The 15,464-nt window shown below is 43.2% G+C and overlaps 1 protein-coding gene across 11 annotated transcripts in view; it reads right to left on the bottom strand.

Moving 5' to 3' along the window:
- Nucleotides 1-1,566: 1,566 nt before the first annotated feature.
- The window catches only part of LOC131131695 (N-acetyl-beta-glucosaminyl-glycoprotein 4-beta-N-acetylgalactosaminyltransferase 1-like), a 184,801-nt gene continuing 170,903 nt past the window's right edge, over nucleotides 1,567-15,464 (bottom strand). For 10 of the 11 annotated variants that reach the window (XM_058076620.1, XM_058076627.1, XM_058076618.1 and 7 more), the window contains 11 exons: nucleotides 14,813-14,977; nucleotides 13,516-13,625; nucleotides 13,100-13,200; nucleotides 12,385-12,458; nucleotides 9,829-11,248; nucleotides 8,288-8,667; nucleotides 8,020-8,173; nucleotides 6,830-6,902; nucleotides 6,161-6,314; nucleotides 5,833-5,959; nucleotides 1,567-4,187 (listed from right to left, as the gene is read on the bottom strand). In XM_058076620.1, the coding sequence (XP_057932603.1) occupies nucleotides 4,076-4,187; nucleotides 5,833-5,959; nucleotides 6,161-6,314; nucleotides 6,830-6,902; nucleotides 8,020-8,173; nucleotides 8,288-8,667; nucleotides 9,829-11,248; nucleotides 12,385-12,458; nucleotides 13,100-13,200; nucleotides 13,516-13,625; nucleotides 14,813-14,977 (2,870 nt within the window). In that variant the 3' untranslated portion in view covers nucleotides 1,567-4,075. The remainder of the gene's footprint in view (nucleotides 4,188-5,832; nucleotides 5,960-6,160; nucleotides 6,315-6,829; nucleotides 6,903-8,019; nucleotides 8,174-8,287; nucleotides 8,668-9,828; nucleotides 11,249-12,384; nucleotides 12,459-13,099; nucleotides 13,201-13,515; nucleotides 13,626-14,812; nucleotides 14,978-15,464) is intronic. The other variant, XM_058076626.1, reaches the window with a different exon arrangement.

Raw genomic sequence — 15,464 nt, 5'->3', positions numbered from 1 at the left:
TGGTGGAACCATGAACGCTGACCTTAACTGAGGCAAGTAAGTCCTGCAGTTCTTTGGATGTTGTTGTGGGGTCTTTTGTGACCTCTTGGATGAGTCACACTGTTTTTGGCCAATTTTGGTTGGCCGGCCACTCCTGGGAAAGTTCACCATTTTTCCATATTTTCACCATTTATGGATAATGGCTCTCACTGTGGTTTTCTGGAGTCCCAAAGCTTACAGTCTGGTAGAACTGAATTAATCACAGCTATGTTTTAACAGGTGAGCCATGGAGGTTTGGATTTTTTTCCCCTTCATAATAAAAGGTTCCATTTAAAAACTTAATTTTGTGTTCAGCTGTGTTGTCACTGATTAATATTTACAGTTGAGTGATGATCTAAAAACATATAAAATACTTTTTAACACCCCTATATAAAATACACAGTAATTGTGTGACATTAAAATAAGCCTTTTTTAACGTTTACGTACTGGACAGAGAAACTGTGTGACAGCAGCAACAGAAAAAGGTTACATCATTCTTCATACCAGGAGTTGAAACGGTTATTTTTGGTCATTTGCCATAAAATGAGGTGAAACAACGGCAAAACATTCCCAACGCAGCACTCCCAAGTAGGGTGTTTCTCCACGTGGACCAAGTCCAACACCGTTTCATGAGGGGCTTTGGGGGAAGAACATTAACGAGCAAAGTGATGACAATGGCGGTTTTGTTGCGGGATGAATCACAGGAAGTTTGGACTATTATTCTGTCCAAGGCCCTGATGAGATCAGGGGTGGGATCCAGTGCGGAACTCTGAGGTTAACACTTGCTTCATGCAGATGTCATGTCACTGTGATGAGGACATCACTTACATCATACTGTGGCTCAAACTTAGACCCCAATTTGATTTAACTTTACCCCCAAACACCCATTTTGATAAAACAAAGTAGTAATTTTTACACCGGATGCATCCAGGAATTCCAACACATGGGTGATGGGGCCTGGGTTGGGAATCCAACCTGCAGCAGTGTGCATCACAACACCATGTTCTTAAAAAAAAAAAAATTGTTTTCACGATTCAGTTCTCAGAACAGCATATTTATTTCCAAAATAACGCAATTATAAAAATCCCGTTCCCACAAACCCAAAATAAAGTCACATTTTTCAGTGACTTTTTCAAAAGAGGAACTTGGCAAAAGTAAAGCTAGTCATTGCGCAATAATATGACGTCATCACAGTCGCATTTAGTCACTATGGAATGAGTGTGGAGTCACGTGTTCGTTACCTCTACGTCAAATATCTTCATTTCTTCCTTCTGTGGTACAATATTTTTAAATATTTCCATAACTTAAGTCCTACTCTAAGTATGTTTTTATTTATTTATTTGAAATTAAAATAAATAAATACAAATAAAAACATTATTCTCTTGGTTGCGTATGGGTATGTGTATGTGTACGGGTATGTATATGTGAATGTGGTGCCCCCTTGTGGTCAGATGAGGAACACAGCTTATTCCTTTCTCGTTTCAATGTGTTTCAATGTGTGCATTAAATGTACACCAGAAGAACACACAGTAAATAAAACACACCATCTAGGCGTAAGCATAAAATTTTATATGGAAAAAAAACAAACAAATTAAAGTACATTCTTTTAACCTTTTCTCTACAAAACAATTTCACAGAAATTACCTTGGAATGTATATTCCTATTTACCGCCACTCCGCTTCTTCAATATATATCTAGTCTAGTTCATAGTTTACACAGTTCTTTATATAGTCCCTTATGACTGTTAAATGACCTTGTACAGTTTAGACCTTTTGTCCAGTAGAGGCAAAGAAGAGGGCATTTAACAATCATATAAGTCAACACCGGATTATTAACTATAATATATAACTTAAACCAATAGTTGTATAAAGAGAAGCATTAGGAGCCCGTCCTCCCTCCATTTAAACTGGTTGGAGCCAGTCGGGCCCTGCTGGACTGCAGGGTCAGCGTAAGACCACGTGGTCCTGCTCAGTAGTCAACATTGGCCTTTTAGTTTGCTTTGAATTAATACAACAAGGACACCCACTCCATCATCTGTAATCCATGGTAAAGAACCCTAATTCTTTCTATCATTCCTGTTCTTCTGTTAATAACACGACCTGCAGCCCCGACCCTGATGAAGGCACACACGTGAGAAACAGTAAATGCTCCCACTTCTGTTTGAGTTTCAGGTAATACGCACATAAATAAACCTTTTCATTTTCCACATAGCCAATATTTGCAACACAAAAATGCTTAAAAATTAAACCCAACTCTAAGACCTCTAATTCCCTCCGTAGTGTTCACTTTGACGATGAGGTTAGAGATCTGGAGGGAACGCGGAGGGAACGCGGAGGCGAGCATCCGGCGATTAAGAGGCGTCAACTGTTCACAAACCAGTGTTTCAGGTATCAAAACACAACAGTTAGTGCAGTCGTAAAAACAAAATAAACGACAGCAGTTCATGGTAAAATGACCCCCGTTCCAAAAATGGCAGGGCTGTAGAGAAAGTTCCAACTGTACAAAAGCACATGACGCTGACGAGAGAATGGGAAAGACAAGATGGAGTGCGTAAATGTGATGTGTATATAGATGACATATCTATGTGTGATCTGTGATTGGCTGGCGATCAGTCCAAGTCAGCTGGGATAGGCTCCAGCATACCCCCCCACGGCGTAGAAACCGGATGGCTGGATCTACTGTATATGTAATGTAATGTAAAATTCGTTACTTTAGCACCTCGGCCATAATTGATTAATTGATATATTTTGCGTCGATTTAATATTCGTACGTCACGGTATCGGAGCTTGATGATACAAATTCACATTGTGCCAACATAACACAATAAAATCTGAGGTGCGCGTCTCCTTGTTAGGATAAAAGGTGCTTTCTTTCATCTTTCAGCCGCCACACACACACTTACCGTGGTGTGAAAAACTGTTTGCCCCCCCATCCTGATTTTTTTGCATGTTTGTCACACTTAAACGTTTCAGGTCGTTAAACAAATGTAAATATTAGTCAATGACAACACAACTGAACACAAAATGCATTTTTTTAAATAAAAAAAGTTATTTCATTTTTATTATTTTTATTTTATTATTAAGGAAGAAACAGGCCATCACACTACCACCACCATATTTTACTGTGGGTATGATGTTGTTTTTGTGCCGTTACTTTTACACCACACTGACCTTAACTTAACCCAAAACATAAATGGAAAGTGGAAAAAGCTTAAAAAGCCATTTCAAAAGCATCGGGCTCCAGCACAACACAGTGAGAGCCATTATCCCCAAATGATGAAACAGTAGTGAACCTTGCCATGAGTCGCCGGGCCAACCGGAATTACCCCGAGAGCGCAGCGACAACAAGAGGTCATAAAAGACCCCACAACAGGCCCCACTTCAGTTAAGGTCAGTGTTCATGACTCCATCGTAAGAAAGATACTAAGCAAAAATACTGTCGTTTGTCGACACAAAAGATGAACCTTTTGAAAAAATGTGTGCCACCATTACATGTGGCGTAAAAGTAACGGCACAAAAACAACATCAAACCGACAGTAAAATATGGTGGTGGTAGTGTCATGGCCTGTTTCTATCTTAATAATAAAACAAGTTTCATTTTTGTGTTCAGTTGTGTTGTCATTGAGTAATATTTACATTTGTTTGATGATCTGAAACATTGAAGTGTGACAAATATGCAAAAATCAAGAAGGGGGCAAACACCTTTTCACACCACTGTATATACTGTACATATATACATAAGCACACTCACACACACTAAACAGCTGCTTTCCACTTCATCCGAGAACACTCCACTAGTAAAGGGTAGAGAGAAAGAGTAGAAAAAGCCTCTCTCTTCCCCAAAGTACTCCAGTTGACCCACCATGATTTGTGTAAACAGCTCGCTTCCAAAGTTCACATTTAGACGACCCCCCCCACCCCCCTCCGTTACACGACAAGAGGGGCCCATGCTGAAGCAGACGCTTCCCTGAAAATAGGTAGGCAGTGAGTGAGCTCTCCCGGCTCGTTCTCACACATACACGCGCCACGGATCTGCAGGCAGATCTAGGAGTCGGCTATCACTTAGGAGTCTTCTTGTTTTGGGCATTCCACATTCCACGTTTGGAGTGGTAGTAGTGAAAGAAGTTCCGCAAGCGGAGTCGCTCCACTTCCAAACCGTTCTGTAGCACCCTGGAGATACAGACACACACAAAAAGCAGGTCTTTATGCTTTTAGCTCAAATGTGAAAAAGGCATTAGCTGCTCTTAACTCAACCTTGAGTGCATTTCTTTATTTAACCAGGATGCCAATTGTTCATTCACTGGAGCATCTCAATAAATTAGCATATCTTTGAAAAGTTCATTTATATGTAAGATGCTGGATCGATCGATCAATCCATCCATCCACCCACCGACCCATCCACCCATCCATCCATCCACCCACGGACCCATCCATCCATCCACCCATCCACCCACTCACTCACCCATCCACCCACCTATTCAGCCACCCATCCACTCAGCCATCCCTCCATTCATCCATCCATCCACCCACTCACCCAATCCACCCACCCACCCATCCATCCATCCATCCACTCACCCATCCACCCACCTATTCAGCCACCCATCCACTCAGCCATCCCTCCATTCATCCATCCATCCACCCACTCACCCAATCCACCCACCCACCCATCCATCCACCCATCCACTCACCCATCCCCATCCATCCACCCAACCAACCCACCCACCCATCCACTCACTCACTCACTCACTCACCCACCCACTCATGCATCCATCAACCCACCCATCCATCCATCCACCGGTCGATCCATCCACCCACCCACCGACCCATCCATCCACCCATCCATCCACCCACCCACGGACCCATCCATCCATCCACCCATCCACCCACTCACTCACCCATCCACTCACCCATCCCTCCATTCATCCCTCCATCCAATCCACCCACCCACCCAGCCATCCATCCACCCACCAACCCACCCACCCATCCATCCACCCATCCACTCACCCATCCCCATCCATCCATCCACCCAACCAACCCACCCACCCATCCACTCACTCACTCACTCACCCACCCACTCACCCATCCATGCATCCATCAACCCACCCATCCATCCATCCACCGGTCGATCCATCCACCCACCCACCGACCCAACCATCCACCCATCCATCCACCCACCCACTCACCCATCCCATCCATCCACCCACCTATCCAGCCACCCATCCACTCACCCATCCACCCACTCACCCATCCATCCACCCACCCATCCATCCATCCATCCATCCACCCACCCGTCAAATCATCCATCCATCCACCCACCGACCCACCCATCCATCCATCCATCCATCCATCCATCCACCCACCTACTCGTCCATCCACCCACACACCCACTCACTCACTCACTCACTCACTCACTCACTCACTCACTCACTCACTCACTCACTCACTCACTCACTCACCCACTCACCCATCCATCCATCCATCCACCCACCCACCCACCCATCCATCCATCAATGCATCCTGACTTTGACCAGAACCAGGAATAGCACTACATAACATGGATGGAGATGTATGGGTATATAAACATGAAATGCATTGTAATGACTTGCAATAGACAGTAGATGGAGACAAAGATGTACGTTGGAAGCCATCATGAAGCATGAAACATTCCCAACCACTAGGTGGCAGAATATACATAATTAACATAATTAACTGTATCCACCTGTCATACATTTTTATTTCATGTGCTGTGCAAGTTTCTAATGTAAATGATGTCACCAAACACTGCTTTGAAAGATGTTTTTTGCTATTTAGCTACCTGTCCAGAAGCTCCCAGTCTTCTCCACCCCAGCGGTCTTTGAATTCTTCCGTGTTCATTCCTCCAATTTTATCAAAATCAGACTTGTAAATACCAAACAGCCCGAATCCATTTACCTCCCAGTACCCTGTGATCACAAGAATTTCATCACATTGCAGTGTCCATATTCAATGGAAAGTGTGTTGCTTACATCAGCATGTTTCTAACACTAATATGCAATATAGAAATGAAGTTATAAACTCCAGCTACCAGGAAAATAGTTCCTGTGTGATGAATTAAGAATTACAAAGTGAGTGTGATTGCATGCATGTCTTGCTTTGTTCGTTACCGTCAGGCTCCAGAGGTGAGCTCCCACAGCCGAGTCTCATAACAATGGGAGCGAAAGCGAGGCGTCCCTCCACACAGTGCTTCCGGATGCTCTCCAAGATGTTGAGAGGGAAATGGATGTGGAGGTCACACAGGAACACGATACTGTGGCTGTCCTGTCGGTCGGAAAACAAACATTTTTTTTCTTGGGATTTACGTAGAAGCGTAAGCAATAAGATGCTGACACCGTCATCCAGTACCCAGCTGGACTTGGGTACTTTATATGTACTATGTTTATATTTACTTGACATATTACATAATATTGGCAGAGACACAAAATTACTAAGTGGCCTCAGCATCCATAGCCTGACGTTGAAGTCATTGAGTTGTGAATGACAGGCCCGCCATTGCACGGTGACAGCACTGACACTCAACTGACAGATCCACTTAAAACGGGCACCCCCCGCCCCCCTGGGTGGGTGCCAATGAATGTCTGATCAAGACAAAGCCAGGACGGCAAATAGGGAACAGCCATTGCATTACACATGGTGGGCCAATTGAAAGCCAACTGTAAAAGGAGTGAAAGGGGTTGTCGTCAGGCGATACGGTCAATGTGAGGGTCAGAAGGTCAGCGTGTGTCTTTTCTCCTCGCCACATCATCATCATCATCTTCACTTTGTGTTCATCTCACCTCGATGGTGTCCACTCCAATCTGCAGTCCTGCCGAGCGCTCAAAGTTCCCTTCTCTCCTAAGATATTCATATCTAAACAAAAACAAGTTAAGATGTAGCAAGTTAGCTGCTAAAATGTATGAAAAATACAAATACAAATAAACGGTAGGAAAATACATTTCTGGGGATCACAATACATGAAAAAATGAGCTGGAACATCTGGTTCTACCATATCTTACTTATTGTGTGGAAATATGGGCTAATAACTATAAAAGCAATCTTCACTGGCTAAATGTACTGCAAAAAAAGGTCAGTAAGGATAATTCATAATGCCGCCAACAGAGAACATACTAACTCCTTATTTCTAAAATCACAAATACTTCAACTCGCTGATATAGTTCATCTTCAAACAGCTAAAATAATGCATAAGGCTAAAAAATAACCAATTAGCTAAAAATGTCATCCAATACTTCTCTACAAGAGAGGAGAAATATGATCTCAGGGAAGAAGTACATTTGAAACACTTCTATGTTAGGACTACGTTATGCTAGCCATAGCATTTCAGTATGTGGAATCAAGTCAAGTCAAGCCAAGTCAAATCAAATCAAAGTCCAGTCCAGTCATAGTCAAGTCAAGTCAAGTCAAGTCAAAGTCCAGTCCAGTCATAGTCAGTGTCAAGTCAGGTCAAGTCAAGTCAAGTCAAAGTCCAGTCCAGTCCAGTCCAGTCCAGTCCAGTCCAGTCAAGTCATAGTCAAGTCATAGTCAAGTCAAGTCAAAGTCCAGTCAAAGTCCAGTCAAGTCAAGTCAAGTCAAAGTCCAGTCAAGTCAAAGTCAAGTCAAAGTCAAGTCAAAGTCCAGTCAGGTCAAATTCAAGTCAAAGTCAAGTCAAAGTCCAATCCAGTCCAATCCAGTCCAGTCAAGTCATAGTCAAGTCAAGTCCAGTCCAGTCCAGTCCAGTCCAGTCCAGTAAAGTAAAATTAAATCTTAAACTGTATTATGGGAAGCAGGAAGTGAACAAATGTAACAGTTACTGATTGTAAAAGTACCAGATGGAGGGGTAGGATTTAATAAGCTTTGCTTCTTCCTACTCCTTTTGGACATGTGGAACTGTGAACTGATTATGTGATGCATTCAATTGTAATCTGATGCATGCTCAAATGAAATAAAACCATTAGCATTAGCATTAGCATTAGCAAGTGTGGTTATGTACCTCGGCACGCTGCTGTCTCGAAGTGCCTGCTCCACATCCATGTCATCGCTGTCAAAGTCAACAATGATGATGCTGAAATTGTCATCCTTGGTCTGATGGTGGAGATTTTCCATGTCTGAAATGAACTGCTGGATCCAGCGTGCTTGGTTCTTCACTGAATGACAGAACAGGGAGATTATGATGGACGGCAACAAGCTTCTCTTAATGAAAGGAGGTGAAAAGCGAATTAATGAAAAGAATATTCCATCAAACTGGCAGCTGTTCTGACCTGGGACCACAAAGTGCACCATAACATCTTTCCTCCATTGCAGCATGACTGGCTGGCAGAGCAGAGGCTTGGCGTAGGCTGTGCTCCAGGGTGTGGCTGCGGGTCGTGACGGGGACCTGGTCGAGGGCGGGTTCGATGAGGCGCTAAGGTTGGACGTAGCGGCGGAAGGTCCTGAAGCCGGGACGGAGCCTGGAACGGTCTCAGAGTTCTCCAGGCTTTCGTCTACTTGCCTGCCACGGTGCAGGAGCAGATACACGTACTCAGACAGACGCACTACACTGCGGCCTCGCTCCATTAGCTCCAGTTCCACCAGATAGCGGTTTCCTCTGGCAGAGTCACGGCGCTTCTCCACGTTGATGATTCGTAACAATGTATAAATCCTGGGGAGGCAATTGCAGGAAACATACATGGGTTTGATGCCAATACCATAAACACTCCATATAATTTCAATGGGAAGAGAAATTCATACATTAATTTCATTCATTCATTTTCTACCGCTTATCCTCACATGCTGGAGCCTATCAATGCTGTCTACACCCTGGACCTGTCACCAGCCAATCACAGAGCACATATAGACAAACAACCATTCACACTCACATTCATACCTATGGACAATTTGGAGTCGCTAATTAACCTAGCATGTTTTTGGAATGTGGGAGGAAACCGGAGTACCCGGAGAAAACCCACACATGCACGGGGAGAACATGCAAACTCCACACGAGGGTGGAATCGAACTTGGGTTTCCTAGCTATGAGGCCTGCGTGCTAACCACTTATCCACCGTGCAGCTGAATCTAATATTAAAACTGAGAAAAAAACAAAACCCAACAACATAATTTTACAAGAACACAGTGAAAATATTAACAGAAAAAAATTGGAATTTAACAAATTGCCTTCGGACGAGAGGCGGGGCACACCCCGGAGTGATGGCCAGCCAATCACAGGGCACATATAGACAAATAACCATTCTGATAATAAATGTTGTTGTTGAACCTACGGCAGCTTGTAGATCTCATTTTACCTTTATTTTTCTATTTTCATAAATTTTATACTTAAGTTATTGGTTAGGCCAATGGTGTCCAAAGAATTCATTGGGGTGCTGCAATGACATCAGCCTCCCAATGGGCTCTGGATCCCTCTGGTAAACAAAGGCAGCCATCCATGCATTTTCTATGACACTTGTCCTCCAATGAAAGGTGTTGCTCAGATGAAATGCATTATGGGAAAACTTTCATTCATTCATTCATTTTCTACCGCTTATCCTCACGAGGGTCTGGTGGCCAGCCAATCACAGGGCACATATAGACAAACAACCATTCACACTCACATTCATACCTATGGACAATTTGGAGTCGCTAATTAACCTAGCATGTTTTTGGAATGTGGGAGGAAACTGGAGTACATGGAGAACATGCAAACTCCGCACAGATATAGCCGAGGGTGGAATCGAACTCGAGTCTCCTAGCTGTGAGGCCCGCGTGCTAACCACTCACAGGACTCAGCATATTTCGAATGTTAAGAGAAAAAGTGTGTTGTTGTTACCCTCCATTGCGTTCGTTCAGCTTCTCCATGTACTGGGCCAACACATCCACCACCTCGCTCTCCACCAGCTGGAGGTTCCCAGACACGTTGCAGCGCAGGTCATTCCAGTCGGACCGCAGCAGCTCAAAGTCCATCGGATTCACAGAGAAGGTCCTCTGCCAGTTGATGCTCTCCTCTGCCCAGCCCGGACGAGCCTCCACTTCCTCGTAGCTGTAGTCCGACATCTCGCCTTCCTCCAGTTCTGGCTCTGGGTCAGGGTTGGAGCGGTTCATGTCCTGCTCCAGCTCATCCAGGTTGGAGTCCGGCTGCAATTCTGTGATCTCAGTGGTCCTGAGGTAAGACGTAACCCGCTTTTGACCTTGAGGGTTTTCGGTGGAGTTCGACCAATGAGGTGAAGGCGGAGTGGAGTCTTGGTGATGGGACAGTGGATCACCTTTACTGGGAGGAGTAGTCGTGACATTGCTCTTTAAAGGGCGACTTTCCCTGAACCGTTTTACATCTGTTTCACCGTTGGTAGACTTTTGAATGCTTCCATTGTCCGGAGATGCTTTGCCCTCTTTCATGGAGCGACTGGGCCACAGTTGAGGGGCGCTGACTGGACTTCTACCCATTTTAACCCCACCGACATTTCCTTGGGCGCCGAGTTTCACCAATCTTGTCGTCTTTCCTGTTTGGTAGAGAAAAACTCCAGGGAATATCTCTCTCGGGTGACGAGATGCCCGCTCCTCCCTCCTCTCTCGACGCTGCTCCCGTTCCTTCTCTCGTTCCCTGTTGGGCCGAGGCCTCGTGATGTAGATCTTGTTCTCATCCTTCTTCTTGTTTGCAGCAAGTTTGCTGTTATTGTCACGGACGTTGTTGCTGTGGGCGGAGTTAGTCAGGATCTGTTTGGCACGACTGGTAAGCGCAGGGATGGAGGACTTTTTGGGGAAAAAGAGAGATCTTGTCAGTTTCGGTGGAGCATCGACTTCGTTCTCAGATACTTCCGGTCCTCCGCCTTTACTGTTTGGGCTGCTATGGATCCAGGATAGAGAGCGCCCCGGGATGACGCTATCTATGTCAGGGTAATGCATCCTAGATTGGACTTTGGGTACCATCTCTCCGCTGTCATGACTTCTGTTCGTTTTTGGATGAGCTCTTTTCCAATGTCTGTCCCGTTCCGTCTCCTCATCTCTGTAAGGAAAGTGTATTCTCTCTCTACGTTGTGTAATACTATCGATTCCTCCCTCTTCTTTGTCGTCAGGCTCATCTTCTTCATCTTCTCCTTCCTTGCCCACAAATGTAGGCCCAGGTTGATGTTGCGGATGGAAGGGTTTTGAGGCGTGGCTTGTCTGACTGAAGTGAGGAGGCTTCTTGGGAGTCGGTGTGCCAACAATCTCGGCCTCGTCCTCAGCATCCACCATCTCCTCCTCCTCAAGGAAATCTGAAGAGACAACCATGAGAGGGTTGGATGAGACGGTCAGTCTTAATTAGTCAGAAATACTATGATATATATAATTGTTATATATATTTATTGTTATTCCGTTAATCCGTGAATATCCACCAAGTAGGATTCAATATTAATACATGGAATATTTTCAGACTTAGAGCATAGAAAACCTGTTCATGAATTATATATTCTGAATATGATTTGTACCATTATTAGAGCCCAGAAAACATGAAATAACACCCCTATAGTCAACTTGACACTCCTATTATTGTTTGTTCGCAACACGTTATTCAACAAAAGTGTAATGTGCAGGTTATGGAATCACCGCAGGGACACAAGAGACTGCCGCCGCTTTATATAGCATGCTACTGAGCTAACTAGTTAGCCTACAATTTATTTAAGGTGTTTCAAATGGAGTGAATATATCGTATTTTCCGGACTATAAGTCACACTTTTTTTCATAGGTTGGCTGTTCCTGCGACTTATACTCCACAGCGACTGTCAATGAAAAAAGTGTTTATGTTACATAAACACTGGACACCTTTTCTGTTCATGTTTATTTTTTGTGTAGCTGAATAACCATTGTGTTAGCATAGCTTACACCTATTCAGCCTGTTCTCTTTTCTTTTATTATGGTTAGAACTTGCCTTCCAAGAGGAAGTAATGTCTGTTTTGGTCAGGTAGTAAAATAAATTACATTTGTTCACTTCCTGCTTTCCTAATATAGTTTTTTTTTAATTTTTTAATTTTTTTTAAAACTTGATTTTTTTGTTTTTGATAATTAGTTACTAGTTAGCTCAGTAGCATGCTATATAAAGTGACGGCAGTCTCTTGTGTCCCTGCGGTGATTCCATAACCTGCACATTACACTTTTGTTGAGCAATGTGTTGCGAACAAACAATAATAGGAGTGAAAAGTTGACTATAGGGGTGTTATTTCATGTCTTCTGGGCTCTAATAATGGTAGAAATCATATACAGAATGTCATGAACAGGTTTTCTATGCTCTAAGTCTGAAAATATTCCATGTATTAATATTGAATCCTACCTGGTGGATATTCACGGATTAACGGATTAACGGATTAACAATGATAAACGAGGGGCGGCGGTGGGATTGGTGACGGTGACTTACCGTCAGGGTTGGGAAAGAAGAATGGCCTATCATCTTCCTCCTCATCCATCTTCATATACTTGTAGAAACCAAATCTGTCAAAGACATTAATAATTCACAAGTTTCATAAGTTAGTTAAAATGAAAGTAATAAGTCCTAATAAATATTGTTAAAAACGCTAAGGTTAAAAAGTTTACAGAGTGAGTCATCTTCTCTAGAAAGTATCGTTTTGGGCCACTAGAGAGTGCTCTCGCATATAAACAAGCTTTGTTGTTTTTCTCTCGGTAAAAGCAGGCTTACCTCACGGCGGAAATGAAACGGGAAAACCTAAATAAACACGCTGAAAAGTTGCTCTAAATGCTTGTTTCTTGGGAAATTATGGTCTTTGTAAGTATATTGGTGTACTTACATAGATGCATCTGTTTTTTTGTAGTTGTTTTGTGAAGGTCGCTAGCTTCATGCTACTGCTAGCTTGCATTTGCAGTTGGTGTGTTAGCTAACTGTTAGCTGATGTGTGTTTAGCCTGCAACATGAGCAGTATTGGAATTTATTTTATTTTTTCTGTATGTTTCAATTACCACTTATTTCTACAAGAAAGCTTCATAAAGCAAGTTTTTGCTGGCTGTCTAGCAGCATACAGACGCGTGTTGTGAGGACAGCACAATCCCACTTACACAAGCCAGGTGAAACACGGACAAGATCAGCGTTTAGTGTACCAAAGTTTTGAATAACTTACTTTTCTAAGTAGATTGGAGACTCTCGGTAGAAACACTTGTTTTCTCTCTCCATGTGTGTGAGCCGTGTGAAGTCGTTTGGGTAGACGAAAGAAAGATACACCTGGAGAAAAGTAATATAAGTGAGAGTACAGTCATAAAATCACTTGCCTTTTATTTTGATGTAGTAAGTTCCATTTTCCAATAGGGGGAAGCAGCGTTCAAGATCACCTGCTATCTACTTCCCTCATGTGAATGCTAAACTATCTCTCCTTTACTTTTTAGCAGGTTAAAAGTCACTCACACCAGCCTGCCATAATTGGATGTACTTCTGACAACCCCACCAAGATGATTTTTTAGTTTCAGCCAATTAAAACAGCATTAAAGATGAGTGGCAAGCCTGGTGATCCACGGGAAAGGTGATGGAGCGGTCACTTACAAACTGCAGGCCCTGGTATCTGGCGATGGGGAAATCTTTCACGACGTAAGTCGGAGAGTAAAGACAAGCAGGCAGAATGTTTTCCAGGCGAGAGGGGTCGATCATGGGAGCTGAAAGAAGAGATAAAAAATGATGAAGTACTCAAAATGACAAACGCTTATGTTGTAGTGACCACTGTACTGCCAAAATAGTGAATGTAGTATCATCAAGTAGGGGAATAATCAGATTATGGATGCTTCTTCAGGTTTTATAATTTAAACAGTTACATTAAGTTGATGGTACCGAGCTTATCTTGATGTATTTCTTTAGCAACCTTTGTTAGATTTTTTTTCTCTTTCCCTAACACGGGGATCAAAAGAGCCATTTTCCCGCTTGCTGATTAAAGGAAAATAGACTGGAGCCGCAGAACATAATTCAAAAACAATATCTTATAAACTTTCAAAAGTTTCTACCTGAAGAAATGTGCAGCAACGTGCTCACATCCAGGGTGAATTGCGAGTTTTTTGATTGACTGCCAGATTTAAAGGGAATTTTGGGGTATCTAAGTAGTTCAGAGGAGAAAAAGCGGAGTTGATCGAGTACTCGGCTGCACGGCGGTCGAGTGGTTAGCGCGCAGACCTCACAGCGAGGAGACCAGTGTTCAATTCCACCCTCGTCCATCTCTGTGTGGAGTTTGCATGTTCTCCACGTGTGCATGTGTGGGTTTTCTCCGGGTACTCCGGTTTCCTCCCACATTACAAAAACATGCTAGTTAATTAGCCACTCCAAATTGTCCATAGGTATGAATGTGAGTGTGAATGGTTGTTTGTCTATATGTGCCCTGTGATTGGCTGGCCGCCAGTCCAGGGTGCACCCCGCCTCTCGTCCAAAGACAGCTGGGATAGGCTCCAGCATCCCCGCGAGTAACAGATCTTGCTAATATAGAAGATAAATGTACATAAATATGTGTAAATTAAATGTAAACTCTGTTGTTTACTCTGGCCCCAACAAGTTTGGGTGTTAAATACTTGAGCATTGCGAAGGGAGCCATAACAAAGTGGCTGAAGAGCCACATGTGGCTCTCGAGCCGTGGGTTGCTGACCCCTGCCCTAACAGAACAATACAGTCCACTGCGAAGTAGCTGCCTGGATGTCTGACTTGTGGACCGTAGTACATTTTTATGGAGTTCATTCTAAGTACTGTAACTACAAGAAATGAGTACACGAAGAATACAGTATGTGGCACTGAATAAATTACACTTTTTTTTTTAGAGTGTACAAAAGTCAAATAGTCCAAAAATAATGATGGACAGATTTACTGCTATAGAAGGTGTCTCTCGGGTCCGGCTTCAGCATGTCTGCTCCGTGCTGTGGGATGCCACCTCCTTCCACCTTCCAGGGTATAGACTCCTCTGGGAGGCGGACGTGACTGGCAAAGGTTTGAGGGATGTGACCTATACTGTTCATCTTGAGACTGGACTCGTCTGGTAAAAAAATAGATACATAAAAAATACAAAATTTTAAAAGACAGATGGCTGAGAAGGAGTGTGGAGACAGATCCATACAAAGGTGTTTGAAGGACAAACAAATGCACATCGATTGTGGTGTGACCCTCGTAGATCACAGGGTGAAAGGGGGAAGGGGAGACAGACGGTCACTGAATACTTCATTAAGTACGCCTGCACAATCTCACGAGAGATATATACAGGAGCTGTATCAACAATTCATAAAATAATGTTCATACAGTAGATACTTATGCTCACTTATTAAACATTGATACTGTTAGAGATGTTTTCCTTCAATAATTAGTGTACTGCATCATAACAGCAGATGTACAGTTGTGTGAATAAAAACCCACACATTTGGCACACTTTAATGTTTCAGATCATCCAAAAAATGAAAAAAAATTGTCAGTGACCACATAACTGAACACAAAATGCAGTTATTAAATTAAACTTTTTATTGTTAACG

Source organism: Doryrhamphus excisus, chromosome 6 (genome assembly GCF_030265055.1).
Source record: "Doryrhamphus excisus isolate RoL2022-K1 chromosome 6, RoL_Dexc_1.0, whole genome shotgun sequence".
Lineage (NCBI taxonomy): Eukaryota > Metazoa > Chordata > Actinopteri > Syngnathiformes > Syngnathidae > Doryrhamphus > Doryrhamphus excisus.
The sequence above is the reverse complement of the archived record's forward strand: the minus strand, read 5'-3'. Positions and strand labels throughout refer to the sequence as shown.